Source organism: Stegostoma tigrinum, chromosome 20, assembly GCF_030684315.1.
Source record: "Stegostoma tigrinum isolate sSteTig4 chromosome 20, sSteTig4.hap1, whole genome shotgun sequence".
NCBI classification, from domain to species: Eukaryota; Metazoa; Chordata; class Chondrichthyes; order Orectolobiformes; family Stegostomatidae; genus Stegostoma; species Stegostoma tigrinum.
Genome location: NC_081373.1, coordinates 9,477,483 through 9,496,308, shown reverse-complemented (window position 1 = coordinate 9,496,308; position 18,826 = coordinate 9,477,483). Strand labels below are relative to the sequence as shown.

Sequence of the window (18,826 nt, the reverse complement as noted above, 5' to 3'; positions counted from 1 at the left end):
TGCTGAATAATTAAGATACTGTTTGGATCAAGTGCAGATTGAGGACTGTTTCAGCCTTGTAAAACTGCAAGCCATTTATTGTAGTGTTTGAGTCATGGCATTGTAATGTTTTGGTTAAGGAAGAGTGTTCGCCTTACAAATCTTTTATTTTTCAACAAATGTGAAGTATTATTGTTTACTGTTGATAATGTTATCGCTAGTATTTCCACAGACAGTTGTTTTAAAACAACTTTGTGTAGATCGCAGTGAAACAGTGCCTTATTAAAACTGCAAAATGTATTTGTTTAATTGGGCTAATTAGAATTTTTGTGCAGAAAAACTAGTTTGGGATAACTAGATCTTGCAGCGTCCGTGGAGAGAGAGAGAGAATTAATGTCACATCCAATATGACACTTCAGAACTCTTTGCCTGTGGAGTTTGCCATTCCTTCACTTTTGCTAAGTCACACTCATTCCAAGTCAGTGGTATGGTTTAGAGAATTCCTAGCATCTGACCTCCTTTTCATTGGCACTCTGCAAAATCTCTTAAAGATTATGTAGTTGATGTGTATGTATAGACTTTGAAAAGTGTATTGAGCTGCTACAGTAGATGCAGTAAAATCAAAACCTGACAAGATTAGGGTACATTGCTTTTGCTTTGGCCAATATTCACACCAGAAAACAGTGGCAGGGTATATACACTGATCTTCCAAGGGGTTTGTGTCAGAGCATGGCTCTTGTTTTTATTTCGGGTTTCAGTCGTCTGCAGCATTTTGGTGCTGTTGCTGTGACGGATAATCGTGGTGTAACAAAATTTGCATCGTGCAGTACAGCGCAACAGCTCATTGGCAATTTTGAATAGCCAAGTTAACAGTTTAGTATAATTCCTGAAGAAGTTATACCAGACTCGAAATATTACCTGCTTCTCTTGTAACAGCTGCTGCCTGACCTGAATATCTTTCTCTAGCATTTTGTTTCAGATTTCCAACAACCACTGTATTTTGCCTTTATTTCAACATTTGGTGTTTCCTTTACAAGTCATGATCTTTCATGACTCCGATAGCCAAAGTACTTTATGGCTAATTGTGCAAATAGTTATTTAAGTAAGGAAGCATGAATATCACCTTACACAGCAAGATCTCATGAACAGTAATATAGTGATGGGTAATTCTGACAATGTTGGGATAAATAGTGGCACCAACAGTTGAACTCACTAGCTGCTTAGTGGCATTGGCTATTTTAGTCCCACCTGAGAACACAAATCGACCTTAGTTTAGTGTCTTCTAATAGTCCCACATTCCCTCAATGCAAAATGTCAGTAGAGAATTTTGTGCTCAAGTCTTTTTGGAACAGGCCTTGGACCCATAATTCTGTGATTCAGGCATGAGTGCTACCCACTAAGCCACAACAGAAATGAAATTAACTGGCAAATCAATTTGGATTGAACAAAATTATATAATACCCTTTTCTATAATCTGTGGAGTAACATTGCTCTTAGCTTCCAAGTCTGCGCATGCCGTTTGGATATCTGATGTTTAAAACTCTCTTTATATGGTATACCAGTGAAGTTGGACGTTATGTGCTTCGCTATCATCTAGTCTTTGGAATTGCAGGCACCTTTTAGAATGCACACTGCCAATGGATCCAAGAGGTATTTTCCAGTTTTAAAAATTGTTACCTTAAATTTCTTTTCACTTCAGAAATGACTATTGCTGAAGCACCCTTTTTCTCATTTGGGACAAGATTTTTCTCCCTTTTTCCTGTCTGGCATGTAGAAATTACAGGTGGTTCCTGGGTTGCAAACAGGTTCTGCTCTTGAGTCTATTATTTGCAAATAGACTTGTCCACCAGTTGGAACGCATACAGGACATAAAGTAGATGTTCTGAAAAAAATTTCATTAACGCTGTTTTAAAAGTTACACCCCCTAAGGGATTGTGTTTTGAAGTACGAGTGTTTGTAATTTGATGTTTAAGTCCAAGGAATAATTGCCTCATTTCTACTACCTCTTTCCTCCATGTGACTTACCAGTTAATTTAAAGGATTGTGCTAGGTTCAGTTCCCAATCTTTACGACATCCTGCTGGTTAAACTCTGAACACTTTATTTCCAAGTCTTGAATTTGGGTGACATTGCACATACAAAAGTTAGTTGAAAATGGGCAGGACATCACAGTTGAGTTTCATAATGGAGGTTATTGACTTTTAGAAATCTTCAGTGGTTTGGAGAAGGGGCTCTGGCCTTTTTTTTTTGTAAATCCCTTTTTTCAATGAACAGGTAACTTAAGGTTGTTTTCTTGTGTTTTATTCTGGATAGTGATTCTCGTAGTTGTAGCTAATGTACGAGTTTTTAAATCCAGCCTTTGATTTGGAAATGGAGGACATTGGTCATACAGCTGATGGGGAAGAAAACTGCAGGGGATGGGCACATGAGAAATGTGGAGCTTATTCAAGGAAAAGCTCCTGTTTGTCTGAGATAAGTGTGTACCTGTCGGGCAGGGAGGAAGCTGTAGAGCGCGGGAGCCGTGGTTTACGAAGGAGGTGGAATCTCTCTTCAAGAGGAAGAAGGTGGCTTTTGTTAGGATGAGATGTGAAGGCTCAGTCAGAGCGCTTGAGGGCTACAAGGTAGCCAGGAACGACCAAAAGGGAGAGCTCAGTAGAGCCAGGAGGAGACATGAGAAGTTCTTGGCGGATAGGATTAGGGTAAACCCTACAGCTTTCTATAGGTATTTAAGGAATAAAAGAATGACGAATGTAAGATTAGGCCCAATCAAGGATCATAGTGGTAAGTTGTGTGTGGAGTCAGAGGAGATAGGGGAAGCGCTAAATATTTTTCAACGGTATTCACTCTAGAAAACGACAATGTTGTCGAGGAGAATACTGAGATACCGGCTACTAGACGAGGTGGGATTGAGGCTCACAAGGAAGAGGTATTAGAAATCCTACAGAGGGTGAAGATAGATAAGTCCCCTGGGCCAGATGGGATTTATCGTAGGATCCTCTGGGAAGCCAGGGAGGAGATTGCCGAGCCTTGGCATTGATCTTTAACTCGTCATTGTCTATAGGAATAGTGCCAGATGACGGGAGGCTAGCAAATGTGGTTTCCCTGCTCAAGAAGGGGAGTAGAGACAACCCTGGTAATTATAGACCAGTGAGCCTTACCTCAGTTGTTGGTAAAGTGTTGGAAAAGGTTATAAGGGATAGGATTTATAATCATCTAGAAAAGAATAAATTGATTAGGGATAGTCAGCACGGTTTTGTGAAGGGAAGGTTGTGCCTCACAAACCTTATTGAGTTCTTTTGAGAAGGTGACCGCACAGGTAGATGGGAGTAAACCAGTTGATGTGTATATGGATTTCAGCAAGGCGTTCGATAAGGTTCCCCACACCAGGCTATTGTACAAAATGCGGAGGAATGGAATTGTGGGAGATATAGCAGTTTGGATTGGAAATTGGCTTGCTGAAAGAAGACGGTGGTGGTTGATGGGAAATGTTCATCCTGGAGACCAGTTACTAGTGGTGTACCGTAAGGGTCGGTGTTGGGTCCACTGCTGTTTTGTCATTTTTATAAATGACCTGGATGAGGGCGTAGAAGGATGCAGACGACACTAAGGTCGGTGGAGTTGTGGATAGTGACGAAGGATGCTGTAGGTTGCAGAGAGACATAGATAAGCTGCAGAGCTGGGCTGAGAGGTGGCAAATGGAGTTTAATGCAGACAAGTGTGAGGTGATGCACTTTGGTAGGAGTAACCGGAAGGCAAAGTACAGGGCTAATGTTAAGATTCTTAGTGTAGATGAGCAGAGAGATCTCGGTGTCCATGTACACAGATCCTTGAAAGTTGCCACCCAGGTTGACAGGGCTGTTAAGAAGGCATACAGTGCTTTAGCTTTTATTAATAGAGGGATCGAGTTCCGGAACCGAGGTTATGCTGTAGCTGTACAAAACTCTGGTGCGGCCGCACTTGGAGTATTATGTACAGTTCTGATCACCGCATTATAAGAAGGATGTGGAAGCTTTGGAAAGGGTGCAGAGGAGATTTACTAGGATGTTGCCTGGTATGGAGGGAAGGTCTTAAGAGGAAAGGCTGAGGGACTTGAGGCTATTTTCGTTAGAGAAGAAGGTTGAGAGGTGACTTAATTGAGACATATAAGATAATCAGAGGGTTGGATAGGGAGAGCCTTTTTCCTAGGATGGTGATGGCGAGCACGAGGGCGCTTTAAATAGCTTTAAATTGAGGGGTGAAAGATATAGGACAGATGTCAGAGGTGGTTTCTTTACTCAGAAGTAAGGGAATGGAACGCTTTGCCTGCAACGGTAGTAGATTCGCCAACTTTAGGTACACTTAAGTCGTCATTGGATAAGCATATGGATGTATGTGGAATAGTGTAGGTTAGACGGGCTTGAGATCGGTATGACAGGTCGGCACAACATCGAGGGCCAAAGGGCTTGTACTGTGCTGTTATGTTCTAGCTCTATTACTTCTATCAAACTTTGGCAAATCAGTGGAGTTTGAAGGTGTATGGTTAGTTTTGTAGCAAGAGCATCTACTGATGGTTGACTTTAGAATGCTTTCACTTTGGAGTGGCTTGAGTTTTTGTATTTGCGGTACCGTCTCATTTACCTTTGAAAGTTCTTTGGCTGACATGATAGAAATTTCTGAGGGAGGGTCACTGAACCCAAAACGTTAACCCTGTTTTTTTTAGACTTTCATATGCTGCCAGACCTGCTGGGCTTTTCCAGCAACTTTGTTTTTTCTCCTGATTTACGGCATCTGCAGTTCTTTCGCTTTTTAGATATAAATTTCAGTTTTCCATGTTACTCCCCCACCTCACCAGCCCTGATGCATGATGTTCATTATTTGTCTTACATGACAAGTGCACAGTTAAGTCGTGCTTGTGTACTGTTTTGGAATTGTGTACTTAAGATGTTTATTACTTCGGTTAGGTATTTTTGATATTCTTTTACTGTATTCTGAATGTCAGTTAAGAACTGAACCTCTTGTCTGGATTTGAGCTCATTGATATCTCAAAGCTTTAGACATAAGCAAAGAATGCTGTTTTGGTTCTCCATTTTTGTAATAGGTGATTTAATGTCAGTTAATCTCTGCTAACAGGTTTTAAAATACAACACTTTTTAAGCCATTAGAACCCTTAAGTTAGAGATGATTTAATAGAACAGCCACTCGTAACTTGCACAAAAACATCCAAGTACTCCTGGATGCAGATCCACAGATTACTTCAGCCAGCTTTTAGTCAGTGTTACACCTGCCTGACTGCTGTTAAACAAGGTACTTTTACAAGCTTGTATTTCAATGAATGTTTTAAATTTGCAATTTTAGGGCACTCAGCCACAGGAATTACTTGCTGGTTTGTGAATCCTGAACTTTGCAATTGGAGCATCTGTTCTGTGCTAATTAAATCTGTGGGAAAGTAATATCGTGCTATTGAAACAAAAGCTACACATCTTTGGACTGAATACCTCGCCCAACTAGCTGTTCGATGGATGCTGGAAGCTACAGAGCAAGCCATGTTAAGGTGTGGTGAAACTTCACCCTATAAACCTCCTATGAAAAGTTCTTTGTGGTATTTTGACATTCCTTTACAAGCCCTTAATTGGATAACAGTGTAGTTAATAACTTTGAAATACTGGCAGTATTATCCTAGCTTTGTGTTCCTCTATCTTGCAAATAAAGGATTTTTGTAGAGGAAAATGTTTCCTGTGCTGTTTAATTCGCACTTAATCCACCAGCGTGTCCTCTAACTTCTACGGCAATGTAAAATTGTTGCAAATAACTTGGAGCCCAAGTTGGTTCAATTCCCAAATATCAGAATGCTGCTTTTACACATTAAGAAGGCTGGTTCTTGAAAGTTGGGATGCAGTGTCGAAGGGGCTCCTGTTTCAGTAAACTGCTTATATTGCTGGTTTTTAAAAAAGGGCAAGTGTTGCAGACAGTAAAAGCTTTGATCCCTGCAGTCATTTGATTTGGTGAAGTAATTCACTCTTGGAAAAAGCTGAAGTACAAACTAGTAATGTCATTTTTAGGGATGCACAAATTGAGTGGGGTGGTGGGTGAGTGAAGCGTGTGGTCGTGGATGGCTACAGAATCATTCCGCACGGAAACCAACCTTCAATCCAACTCGTACGTGCTGACCAGACATTGCGATCTGACTTGGTCCCATTTGCCAGCATTTGGCTTGTATCTGTCTGAACCCTTCCTGGTTCTACACCCATTCAGATGCCTTTTTTAAAATGCTGTAATTGTACCAGCTTCCTCTGGAAGCTCATTCCATACATGCACCACCCTCTGCATGAAAAAGTTGCCCTTGGGTCCTTTTCTTCAAATCTCTCTCCTCTCTCCTTAAACGTGTGCCCTCTACTTTTTGGATTCCCCTAACTTCTGAAAAGGTGTTTAGTTGGAGAGGAGGGACGCAGCAACAAAAGTGTGACCTGGATGCCTGATGAGAGGTCTTGAGTTATTTGCAGTGTCACTTCGGTAATCTAAGTCTTGGGCAGCTAGGTTTTTGTCTGTCTTTAAGTTTCCTGGCTAACTGTCAGTCTGCCTCTTGTAGAGGGTTCTGGGTAGTGGGAATTGCCCATTGGACGCTGAAACTTTGAACACTTCCCATTTGGTAACTTTGGTTGCAAATTCTTTGGCATCTCAGTCTTGAGACTGGAAGATTTGGGCCTATTCACCTATTTCCTGTTGTGAACTTCTAGGGAGCCCATAATACTGAGCTGTTAATTTTCATAGCTGAGTTCTTTTAGGTGTCAACAGTACAGTGAAATTGCTGTAATGTTTAACACCGTTAACAGGATGGGAAATGGAATTTGAATATGTTAAGTTGGCTGGAGAAATGGAGTATTCAGTGCGTCAAAGGTTATTGTTAAATTGCCTTCTACAGTATGGTTACAACTAAAATATCGGCTCCTGTTTGGCTATCTTTTCAGTGACAGAGAAACTGCATTTCCAAATATGTCTGTACTTAGTATAAAATCAGAGTTCAATCTTGTATGACTCAACTGACACTCTCACCCTTGAATATCTCTGCAATATGGTACTGCAGAACATTGATTTTATATTTTTAGCAGCTATAACTTATATCTTTCCTGTAGTCTTAAAGGTCAACTGGGTTTGTTTTTGAGGAATTTGACAAGCAAACTTGGCTGGCATGGTTAGTTTTTACCTATTTTGATATTACACTTGAGCTCTCAAGATGTAATTTACTTTGTCCTTTCCCTATTTTGTCTCCATTTCCCCAAAGTTCATTGGAATCTGTGCTAAATTTTAGATTTATTTGGACTTTCTGATAATGGCAGAAGCTGCAGGCTCCTTTAAATGTTGGCCATCAAGTAAGCAGCTGATAATTGATAACAATTCTGCTTATTTGAAGGCTCTGCTTAATACGATGGTATGTGTACTGTATTGTGAAGCTAACTGTACTCATCCAGTTGTTAATCCTGTAGTTCTAGCTTGCAGCAGTATTTGGGCCAAATGGTTTACCCTACACTTTAAGTTGAAAGAACAGCGTACGACTGATATCTGGTGCATGTGGTTCTGTTTGAGAAGGTGAAATTAATTACCCTCAACTAGTCTAGACTTGAGGGAAATTTTCCTGATCATTCTTTTGGGAATGACCTCACATCACATGGTGTTGACATACTCTAAAAGCTGCCAGCCTGGCATTAACTGTTGAATTCCAAGTAGATTTATCCAAGTATTGGTAACAAAACTATTTCCAGGATTTGGAAGAAAAGAACTACTTTGCTCATTCGGCTGGTGAAAATTTGGCATGTAAAACATTTGTTTTCAGTCTCTTCCCACCAATAAGGAATCACTTTTTTTTGTTGTCTTTGATCGGCTCTGAAACAGATGCTTATTGATTCTGAAGTCACTCTGCCTTTGTTATTTTGCCTGTGTTTGAAGAGTGGCTGTTTCTCGGTTACTGATTTTAAGAGATGTCACAATATAGATAGAAACCAGTTGTCTGTTGCTTAAACGGGACATTGTGTTAAGTGGTTGGAAACTTTTTAATGGAAGACTTTGGCTTGGATAGGCTAACCAACAGCTACATTTTCTTTCAAGATGCGATTGCATTTGATGTATTAATTGAAGTAACACTATCTTCATATCTCATGCTTGCTTTATTCACTTCAAGCACTCCATTTCTCAAAATGAGACATGGCATCTGACTGAGGTTATATACACAATGTAAAAATAGTGAACCACCTTGTTCAATTCGAATGATGAACTATCGTTAGAACTTGTGCCCAGTATATTATTGTACAGATGTTTATTGCTGGCCCAGTGTTTTTCCTTGTCAACCATTAAGTTCATTTTTCTTTTGCAAGCAAACTTTGAATTGATATCAGGTGATGGAGTGACAGTTTTACTCAATTGAAGATTATACCTTGGATTGGACTATTGGATTCTCAACTGGCTGCTTTCCAAAATTGAGACAATCTGTGGTCAGTTATTAAAATCTTGGTGTGATTGTACGTTAGCCCTGTTTTCCCTCTTTTTCACCCCGTCTTTCCCTGTAAGTGTGCTGTCTGCCTGTCCTTCCATTTACTGACAATGATTCAGTTCTAGCATTTGTTGAGGGTATTTATTAACTTCATGAAATTAAGATTCAAAACTGTTTTTCTGGGCCTGTCTATTTTAGACTTGAGCATAGCTGGCAACTTCCATCCCACAGTGCATTGGTTAGTGACATTTGGGTTGGTGTATGGATTATGGGTGTGGTAACTGTCTTCCCGTTCCCTTTTTTGGGCTAGTGAGACCATACAAATAGCCCAAGTAGTTTTGTTTTTCTCAACAGGTGAATAAAGTTCTCGTTGTAAGAAGTGATGTCACGGTTGCAGGCTTAACTGTTCACTGCAAATATTTATCATTTAATCTGTCAATGTGGATGACCTATCGCTATAATGACCTGGTGTCAGTTTCCTCCCCTTTTGTTCTGTCCCTGTCCTGCAGTGGATTTCAACTTGGGGCCCAAAAATATCTTTCAGAACTTGCTGGTAAGTGATTTTATGGGCAGTTTCCTCAGGCACCATGGCCAAGAGATGGCCAATCAGCTGCACTCTGAGCATACTTGGTTTTTTAAGCTTCTGCACATGTAGTAATATGTTTCTGCCAACTCTATTCCTGTGAAGGATAGTCACATTTTGCACTGAGAAGAGGTGCACCCAACTCACTAAGTGTGAAGGGGGTAACAAGGTGTAGAGCTGGATGAACACAACAGGCCGAGCAGGAATGTTGATGTTTTTGGGCCTAGACCTTTCTTTAGAAAAGGGTTTCTGAAGAAGGGTCTAGGCCCAAAAATATCAGCTTTTCTGCTCTTGATGCTTGGCCTGCTGTGTTTATCAAGCTCTACACCTTGTTATCTCACTAAGTATGAATGCTTTTAAGAGATCAGGCGTTACTTTAACACCATTCATGTGCATTGCTTTCCTAATTGGCATTGCACAGTGTAATATAACTGAGGTAGGATTGGTGCTGGCTGATGTGATTAATAATCCATTTGAAAAGTACCCTTGGGTTTCGGGGGTGGGGGGGAGTCAATTAATTAGAGAACCACTGCTGCATTTTGGAAAGAGGTGTGTAAATCTACCAGTAGTTCATAAAGCGTGGGCCTCCAACAACAAATGACCATGTCCCATTCACTTAGCATTGAAGTGCTGTAGATGTTTTAGTCACAAATCTATTTGCAATTAGTGTATTGAGGCTACTTTAATGTAATTTGATGTTTTGCCAGTTCACCACTTCAAATTATTCCCATTATCAGTACCAGAAACAGTGTTTCTCCTGGGATTCTATATCATAGCTGAACAGACTGTAGCTACAGGCCACTTTTGGAAGGATAAGATCTCTGATTGATAATGTTAACTTTTTCCCAGCTTGGATGGCTTTAATATGAGCTTCGTTTGGCAATTGCATGTTACTGAAGGCTGTAATTGAGTAGTTAAATTGGTTATTAGCAACCTTCCTGTAGGGAATTGTTTAAATGTGGTAAATTTTAGAACTGTTTGGCTGAGCTGGATCTCTGTGCTATGGTGAGACCATAAAAATGGCCATCATTATTAACGTGACAAGAGAACATGTTGGGGGGTTCTCAAGCTTATTGTGGGTTCATGACATGCATTCCTAAAGAGTGAGAATTATGTCTGACTCTGGGAGTTGGTTTTTTTGAGCTTATCTGGGTCTTGTTGGTTTAAAATTTTATCTAGTCAGTCACAAAACAAATGCACGTGTGCATGAAAAGTTGACTGGTATTACTGTGAATTCAGGAGGAACTGAGCCCATATGTAGACCAAGTCAAGTAGATTGTTGCATGTTTTATATATTGGAAATTCTCAATTTTCTAGACTTCCTCTTTTTTGAGTTGGTGCCGATGAGGGTAGGAACTTTAGGTAAATTTTGCTATTGCACCTTGCAAACCTCATGGACAGGCCGATCTCTCTCGAAGTTACTGTTGATCTCTGCAGACCTATTTCAAAGCTACTTTTCAGCTCTAGTTAAACGCTTTTTCCCTTGGTTTACAAAAATATTTGGGGGTGGGAAAAGGGTGTAAGTTGGCATTCAGATGACTGGTGTATGCAGAAGTGAATTACTGCTGTGCCTACTGTTTACCATATTGGTTGAAGCTAATTCACTGATCAGGTTTGTATTGTGGTAATGTTGTTGCGTAAAATTCTAACTTGTAGTGGAGACCTGTTGGTGCTCGACCAGTAATTTGTCTTGTAAAGCAGCAATTCATTAGCTACAGAGTGTTTTGATTTTTGAATAGACAACAAGAATTTTTAAAATTACTGTAGAAATCAAGCTATTCAGTGTTGGATGAAAACCTTCATTGCAATTGATTTGGAGAGAAGAGGGGTTTGGTACTATTGTTAAGTAGTAACTTCTTTTGCACTTGCATATCAATGCAGAATCAGAAAAGCTTTGTTTCAAGTTCTAATTATAAAAAGATCACTGGAGTACATAATTTGGAGAAGTCTGCAGTCACTGGAGCATTAAGTTTTTAGAAACCACTAAATTTAGAGTGGACTAATTCCAAAGGCTTATCGGAGACTTTCAGTGTAATTTCCCTTCTAGTGGGAGGATATGGTGTTTCAGACTCTCTTTTGTTTATGATGGATTTCCACAGTCATTGTAAACAAAAATATTAAAAGTTTATTCATGTTTTTGTAAGGGCTTTGGACTGTAGCCTGTGTAAACGGACTATTTAAAGATGATTGGGTTCTGCCCGTGCACGTCTCATAACCCGGCGCCACATGCAGTGCTACAGAGAGGTCACTATCTGAAATATGTGCAAGTTAAGTGATTTGAAGGTTTACCAGTATTACTGAGTACCTGCTGAAATGGGATACCACCAGTCTCTTTGAAATGTTTCCATTACTTGGTTCTGCAATTTTTTTCCAATACCATCGCCTTGTTACGCCACCTGACTTTCAAAATATCTGATCAATGTCTTTCTTAACGATCTTTCAGTCGTTGCAACTTTTCTCTTCCCTCTTGTTTTGCACAGCCCCTCTTGAGTTTCTTTAGTGTGATTTTGTGTGGGTGTTGATGCTTCAAAACACTTTCTGAGGAAGAATCGGGTTATATTTCTGTGCCCTTGGAGTTCTCTACAACAGTTGGGTACTTTTGAAGTACAATTGCTGTTAGATGGATGTGCGTAATCATAAAACTATTACAAGTATCACAGCAGATGAAGATTAACTTCACATGTAAAGAAAAACATAATACTGAAATAAAAAGTCAGATATGACACCTGAGTCTTTGTAGATGTTACTTCCTTCATTCTGCGTAGTTGCCAAACATTTACTTAATTTCTGTATTTATTGTTTCAGCACTGCAGCTTTGAGCAACATGAAAAGATTTCTGTTGAACTAATAGTTTCTCCTCGTGTAGTAGTACCTTGGCTTCTTGCAAATCTATTTGAGCAGATCCAGAACAGGTCTGTTTTTTTCCTAGCTCCTTGGCTGAAAGGCAGTACCCCTGTAGTGTTAGCTTTGATTATGTAATCAGCACTAGGAATGCCGCTTGGGCCATGGTGCTGCCATCTCAATCAAACTAATAATATTACGATAGAGAGAACAGTAAGGTTTAAAATTTGAAAAAATTCAATTTTGGAACCACGAGCCAATTTTTAGTTTTGGATCTTCATTCCATATGACTGACTGTACCTGTATGTTCTGACTTCTAACTGTTAAAATCTTACAGGTATATGGTACTTAGAAACTTCTCAAGCTGCCAGTTAAAGTTTGTTTCACAGATAGTAGGACAGCAGATGCTGGAGTCACAAGTGTGGAGCTGGAGGACCACAGCAGGCCAGGCGGCTTTAGAGGAGCAGGAAAGTTGACGTTTTGGATTGGGAGCCTTCAGAAATTTTCTGTAGAAGGGTCCTGACTTGAAACGACCACTTTGCTCCTTTGGCCTGCTGTGTTCCTCCAGCTCCACACTGTTATCTCTCAGTTGAAGTTTGTGTTCATTTCATAACAGTGCTCTGGATTGAACCATACCCTCCAGCTTGTTTCACCATTTCATACAAATGTCTGCCTCAGTTCCCCTTTCCCGTTCATTCTCCCATGTCTTGCGTTTCCTCAAGACTCCAATATTCAGTGTCTCTACTTTAACTCATGTTCAAAAAATGGAGCATGCACAATCCTAACATAGGGAATAGTGAAGATTCGTACCTGTTTGGAGTCGAGAGGAAATTCTCATCTTGGTCCTAAATGATCAAACCTTTATCTTCGAGCCTTGCCACTGTTCTCGATTCCTCAGTCAGAAGAGCCAACCACTTTATGCTGTCAAACCTCTTCAAGATGTTGACTCCGGTTTAAGGAAGGAGTGAGGGTTGTCTTTGGGCTTATGTAGCCATGGCATAAAGTTACACTCGGCTAGTTAGAGGTATTGTTTGTTGTGTTACATACAACAGTATCAAACCTTTCCTTAAACTGAATGCAGTGTGTTCAATTTTCTGACTTCTTTGACTGACCACACTTTCTGGAAAAAAACTTAAGGGGACATGGTCTACTCTTGTTTCTTTGTGTAGATCTGGGTTCGTAATAGATTGAGTATTCAATTTTGTAGAACAGGATTAATTTTAAAATGGCTTAAGTTGAAGCAATCCTGTGAACTTGTAAAACATCTATCCTTTGTCGTTTACCCCCATTTGATTCAACAACTCGTCTTAAATTGATTGGAATTATCATTGTCTCTATAGAATCAATTCTCCTAGATTTTTAACAAAATATTTTATATATTGTCATTTCAGTTACTTTTGTATTACTAACCTCCTTGATGCACCTATGCAAAAGGTTAAATTACATATCTGCAGATATCAAAGTCACCACAGATGTGAAATCCTTTGAACAGAAAAACGGACGGTGATGTAGGAAGAAAGTATGATTTTGGCACAGCTTAAATTTAGAGACCAAGCCTTTAAGCTGTGGCTTATCTCCGCAAAATGAATTCAGCCAAGTTTATCTGTACTGTTGACTTTTTTTTTGTAGGTTGAATCTAATATCTAAAGTTATATTAATGAAATTAGAAAGTACTGTAGTACTATTAAGTCGGGTAAAGGTTTGTATTTTTCCACAATTTTTTCATTGTTTTTATTTCCGCAGGTAGTCACTTGCCAACCAGCCTGCGTGCTTTTCGCCTGTAGTATAAACATCAAGGTTATTTGTTTTGAATTTTGGCGTTTTTTTGTCTGTACTGATGTTAGCTTTTCATTTTGTACATGCTTCTTTTTCTACAGTATTTACATTTTAGATTGTATTGAAAACTTAGTATTTTAATTCAGCGAAAATATTTGACATTGACCTTACTAAAATTTGTCAAGAAAGCAAATACTGACTGAGTTTCAGTTCCACTATGAAGAGTGAGCAAAAAGTGAAAACTGAAACCAGAAAATTGACCATTAGCTGCAAATGGCTCCTGCTGTGTAGACGATTGGATTCTGTTTTTGTTAAACATATATCCATGAGCTGCTTTTAAATGCAGTTTTGAAAGATTGAATGCATTTTGTCAGAATTGGTATTAGTTTATTTTTTCCTGTTGTACTTGTGGGTACTGCCTTGAGCCACAGAGGGGGAAAAAAAAACTTCAGTTTAAACTGGTTGGTAATGTATTATAAAGGACATTTTTTTTAGAATGCCAATAGTGCCCTGTTTGGTGTTTTTTCTTTTGGTGTGAATTCTTGTTGAATTCTTATTTTGCTCCTCTAATTTTGCTCCTCTTACTTTGCCCTATTGCTTCATCCAGTAAGCACACTACTTTTTTGGGGGGTATGTGCAATTTGTTTTTTTTTGCTTTTGCAGACAACACAATGTAGAAACAATGATCTTGTGAATTTCCTCAAAGCATAATTGAAATGGGAGACTTTGTTTGGAAACCCTATGTACTTTTGACGATGATATACCCTGTATCACTTTTAAACACCTGCATCATTGTTAGAAGAAGCTGCTCTTATTGTATTAATGCTGTGGAAATATGGAATAGCATGGTTCTTCTGTGAAACGAGAACATTACTTCCATATTTATTGCAGAGGGTGAAAATGGGTTAAGATTAGATGAAGCCAAGTAAGGGGATGCATTGTATAGACTAGTGGAAAAGATGGTGACGTGAAAGATTTAACTGCTACACTAATACTATTCTTAAGCCACTGTTTCACAGATTAGCTGGAACTGTATTTATAGCCTGTGTAGTTTTCTGGTAAGGGTAGGTGATGGGTCATCTTTAAAAACTTTAACAATTTTTTGTTTTTATTTGTAAGTATAACTTGTGCAAATTAGCATTGCACTTGATGTTTCAATTGAAATAAGCTGAGGCACTCAGGTACTGTGCAGTCGATTGGTGATTAGTTGAAGCCTAGATCTCTAAAGCCAAAAATCGGCGGCACGGTGGTTCAGTGGTTAGCACTGCAGCCTCACGGCGCCAGGGATCCGAGTTCGACTCCACCCTCAGGCGACTGTCTGTGCGGAGTTTGCACATTCTCCCTGTGTCTGTGTGGGTTTCCTCTGGGTGCTCCGGTTTCCTCCCACAGTCCAAAGATGTACAGGCTAGGTGGGATGCTCCAAGGGGTGGTGTGGGCTTGTTGGGTTGAAGGGCCCGTTTCCACACTGTGTAGGTAGTCTAATTAAGCGTCATCGCAGTAGCCAGGCAGCTAGATTTCATACTTGTGATTCAGCATGAAGATGAAATGATCTTGGTTGTCACTTGTGTTTATTCCTTCTGCTTGAAAGGTCATAGCTGGAACGTTATCTGGTCAGTGGATTTTTTAACACCCTTTCTGGTTTGCATCATTTTGTGCTCTTTCTTATATAATGTTCCAACATTTCTTATTTTTTACATGAAAAGTGACTTCTTTCAGGCAAGAGAACTCATGTGATGGGTAAACGTGGCAGATCAATCTCTAGTCAAGATTAACCAAGTGTCTACAGATCTAGTGTAGCAAACTGTGTTGATTGCCTTATACGTGACTATTTAAAGTGCCAGTAATTATCATTTGGCAGACTCCAAACGTTTTTCACTTGGATCCAATATCTTTACTTTTTCCTGTTGCAAATACTGCATTTCTAGTTTGAGTACTCATGTAGGGAAAGATTCTAACATTTTTATATAAGCTCCTGTGGCTGTTGGAATTGCTTATAGCAAATGAAGTACCTTATTTGAAATATTACAAATGAATACAGGATTCACCTAATAAATTTTCCAGGTCTGGTTAACCAAATGCGCACGTGCTAGTAGAATATTCCTCTATCCACTCAGCAGTTTGCATAGACTTAATGACAGCTGGATTTTTAGATATGCTGGGTGAGATACTTCAACATTCTTGAAATTGAGTTTCTTTTATTTTCAAGTGAGTAGGAAAGTAAGAAATTTCTTTCAAAACTTTACTTTGTGGAAAAGAAATAAAAAGCTAGACTAAATTACTTTAGAAACATTAAATAAGCTGTGTGTGTGACTTTTTTTCAGGTCTCCTCTTTTTAACCAGTTCTAATGCTCTTAGTGTATCCCCTTAAATGGATACTTTGTCCTGAGTTAATGGGAACTGCAGATGCTGGAGAATTCCAAGATAATAAAATGTGAGGCTGGATGAACACAGCAGGCCAAGCAGCATCTCAGGAGCACAAAAGCTGACGTTTCGGGCCTAGACCCTTCAGAGAGGGGGATGGGGAGAGGGAACTGGAATAAATAGGGAGAGAGGGGGAGGCGGACCGAAGATGGAGAGTAAAGAAGATAGGTGGGGAGGTAGGGAGGGGATAGGTCAGTCCAGGGAAGACGGACAGGTCAAGGAGGTGGGATGAGGTTAGTAGGTAGCTGGGGGTGCGGCTTGGGGTGGGAGGAAGGGATGGGTGAGAGGAAGAACTGGTTAGGGAGGCAGAGACAGGTTGGACTGGTTTTGGGATGCAGTGGGTGGGGGGGGGACGAGCTGGGCTGGTTTAGGGATGCAGTAGGGGAAGGGGAGATTTTGGAACTGGTGAAGTCCACATTGATACCATATGGCTGCAGGGTACCTCTGCTTAATGTGGAATGTCATCTTGGGGCCTGGGATGGGGGTGAGGGAGGAGGTGTGGGGACAAGTGTAGCATTTCCTGCGGTTGCAGGGGAAGGTGCCGGGTGTGGTGGGGTTGGAGGGCAGTGTGGAGCGAACAAGGGAGTCACGGAGAGAGTGGTCTCTCCGGAAAGCAGACAGGGGAGGGGATGGAAAAATGTCTTGGGTGGTGGGGTTGGATTGTAAATGGCGGAAGTGTCGGAGGATAATGCGTTGTATCCGGAGGTTGGTAGGGTGGTGTGTGAGAACGAGTGGGATCCTCTTGGGGCGGTTGTGGCGGGGGCGGGTTGTGAGGGATGTGTCGCGGGAAATGCGGGAGACGCGGTCAAGGGCGTTCTCGATCACTGTGGGGGGGGAAGTTGCGGTCCTTAAAGAACTTGGACATCTGGGATGTGCGGGAGTGGAATGTCTTATCGTGGGAGTAGATGCGGCGGAGGCGGAGGAATTGGGAATAGGGGATGGAATTATTGCGGGAGGAGGTGTATTCCAGGTAGCGCTGGGAGTCAGTGGGCTTGAAATGGACATCAGTTACAAGCTGGTTGCCTGAGATGGAGACTGAGAGGTCCAGGAAGGTGAGGGATGTGCTGGAGATGGCCCAGGTGAACTGAAGGTTGGGGTGGAAGGTGTTGGTGATGTGGTATACTGCATCACCTGCACATCTGCCAATGTGGTATACTGCATCCACTGTACCCGGTGCGGCTACCTCTACATTGGGGAAACCAAATGGAGGCTTGGGGACCGCTTTGCAGAACACCTCCGCTCAGTTCGCAACAAACAACTGCACCTCCCAGTCGCAAACCATTTCCACTCCCCCTCCCATTCTCTTGATGACATGTCCATCATGGGCCTCCTGCACTGCCACAATGATGCCACCCGAAGGTTGCAGGAACAGCAACTCATATTCCGCCTGGGAACCCTGCAGCCATATGGTATCAATGTGGACTTCACCAGTTTCAAAATCTCCCCTTCCCCTACTGCATCCCTAAACCTGCCCAGTTCGTCCCCTCCCCCCACTGCACCACACAACCAGCCCAGCTCTCTCTCTCTTTCCCCCCCCCCCCCCCCCCCAAAACACTGCACCCCCAGCTACCTACTAACCTCATCCCACCTCCTTGACCTGTCCGTCTTCCCTGGACTGACCTATCCCCTCCCTACCTCCCCACCTACACTCTCTCCACCTATCTTCTTTACTCTCCATCTTCGGTCCGCCTCCCCCTCTCTCCCTATTTATTCCAGTTCCCTCTCCCCATCCCCCTCTCTGATGAAGGGTCTAGGCCCGAAACGTCAGCTTTTGTGCTCCTGAGATGCTGCTTGGCCTGCTGTGTTCATCCAGCCTCACGTTTTATTATCTGTTACTTTGTCCTGAGTATTTGGTTTGTTTTTCCTTTTTTTCCAGCATCTGAAGTATTTCGCGTTTGTTCTAAACTAAATTGTTGTTTCTGAAGCATCCAGTTTGTCTCTTTCCTGCCAATGCAGAACATGGGAAAGTTTGCAAAGCTTAATGAAACATTATGCAAATGAGTAGGTTCCAAGTAATGGCTGCAACTGAAATCACTTGATCGATGAATCCCTAAGAACTTATCTTGCTGAAAAGTTCATGTATTTTTTCCAAGGTCTGAATAGTTAAAACTATTATTCATTCACATTTTTATTTACTTAGCCTATCAGATCAGGTACCTAATGCGCAGTTATGTTTCTGCATGATTCTGCTCTATTTTAAGACAGCTCTGTAGTTCAGGCAGATGTTTTGGTTTTCCACTTGCTTTAAACATTGCTTATTCTTTTGATTTCAGACACGAATGCAGAGCCTACAGCCAGACCCTGCTGCCCGGTACAGGAATGTAATGGATGCCTTGAAGAGGATTGTCCGCACCGAAGGGTTTTGGAGGCCAATGAGGGGATTAAATGTGACTGCCACTGGTGCAGGGCCAGCGCATGCCCTCTACTTTGCGTGCTATGAAAAAATTAAAAAGACACTGAGTGATACCATCCATCCAGGTGGCAATAGTCACATAGCTAATGGTATTAATTACTACTTAAGTGATTCTTCTACAGTTAAGCATCCTTGTGCCCCTTCTTCCCGTTTGTTTCTTTCATGTAACCTCTTAATGCTCTGTGCAGGTGCCTTGACCAGAATGTTCACCTAATGCTGAAAACTACTTGTGCTGTCCTGGTTTTAAATCTACTAATCTGCCTTCCTGTAAGCATGTTAGTCTTTTTCTAGCCTTGCTTTTTTTAAGTTTGTTGCTGCGATGTAACATAGTTTTACACATTGTGACTGACTAG

The 18,826-nt window shown here is 41.0% G+C and overlaps 1 protein-coding gene across 5 annotated transcripts in view; it reads left to right on the top strand.

Annotated features, from left to right (window-relative positions):
- Nucleotides 1-18,826, top strand: part of slc25a28 (solute carrier family 25 member 28) — a 43,557-nt gene that overhangs the window by 11,683 nt on the left and 13,048 nt on the right. For 3 of the 5 annotated variants that reach the window (XM_048551341.2, XM_048551346.2, XM_048551345.2), the window contains exon 2: nt 18,334-18,562. In XM_048551341.2, coding sequence (XP_048407298.1) covers nt 18,334-18,562 — 229 coding nt within the window. Of the gene's footprint in view, nt 1-5,239; nt 5,262-5,353; nt 5,509-18,333; nt 18,563-18,826 lie in introns of those variants that run through there. The other 2 variants (XM_048551344.2, XM_048551343.2) reach the window with 2 other exon arrangements.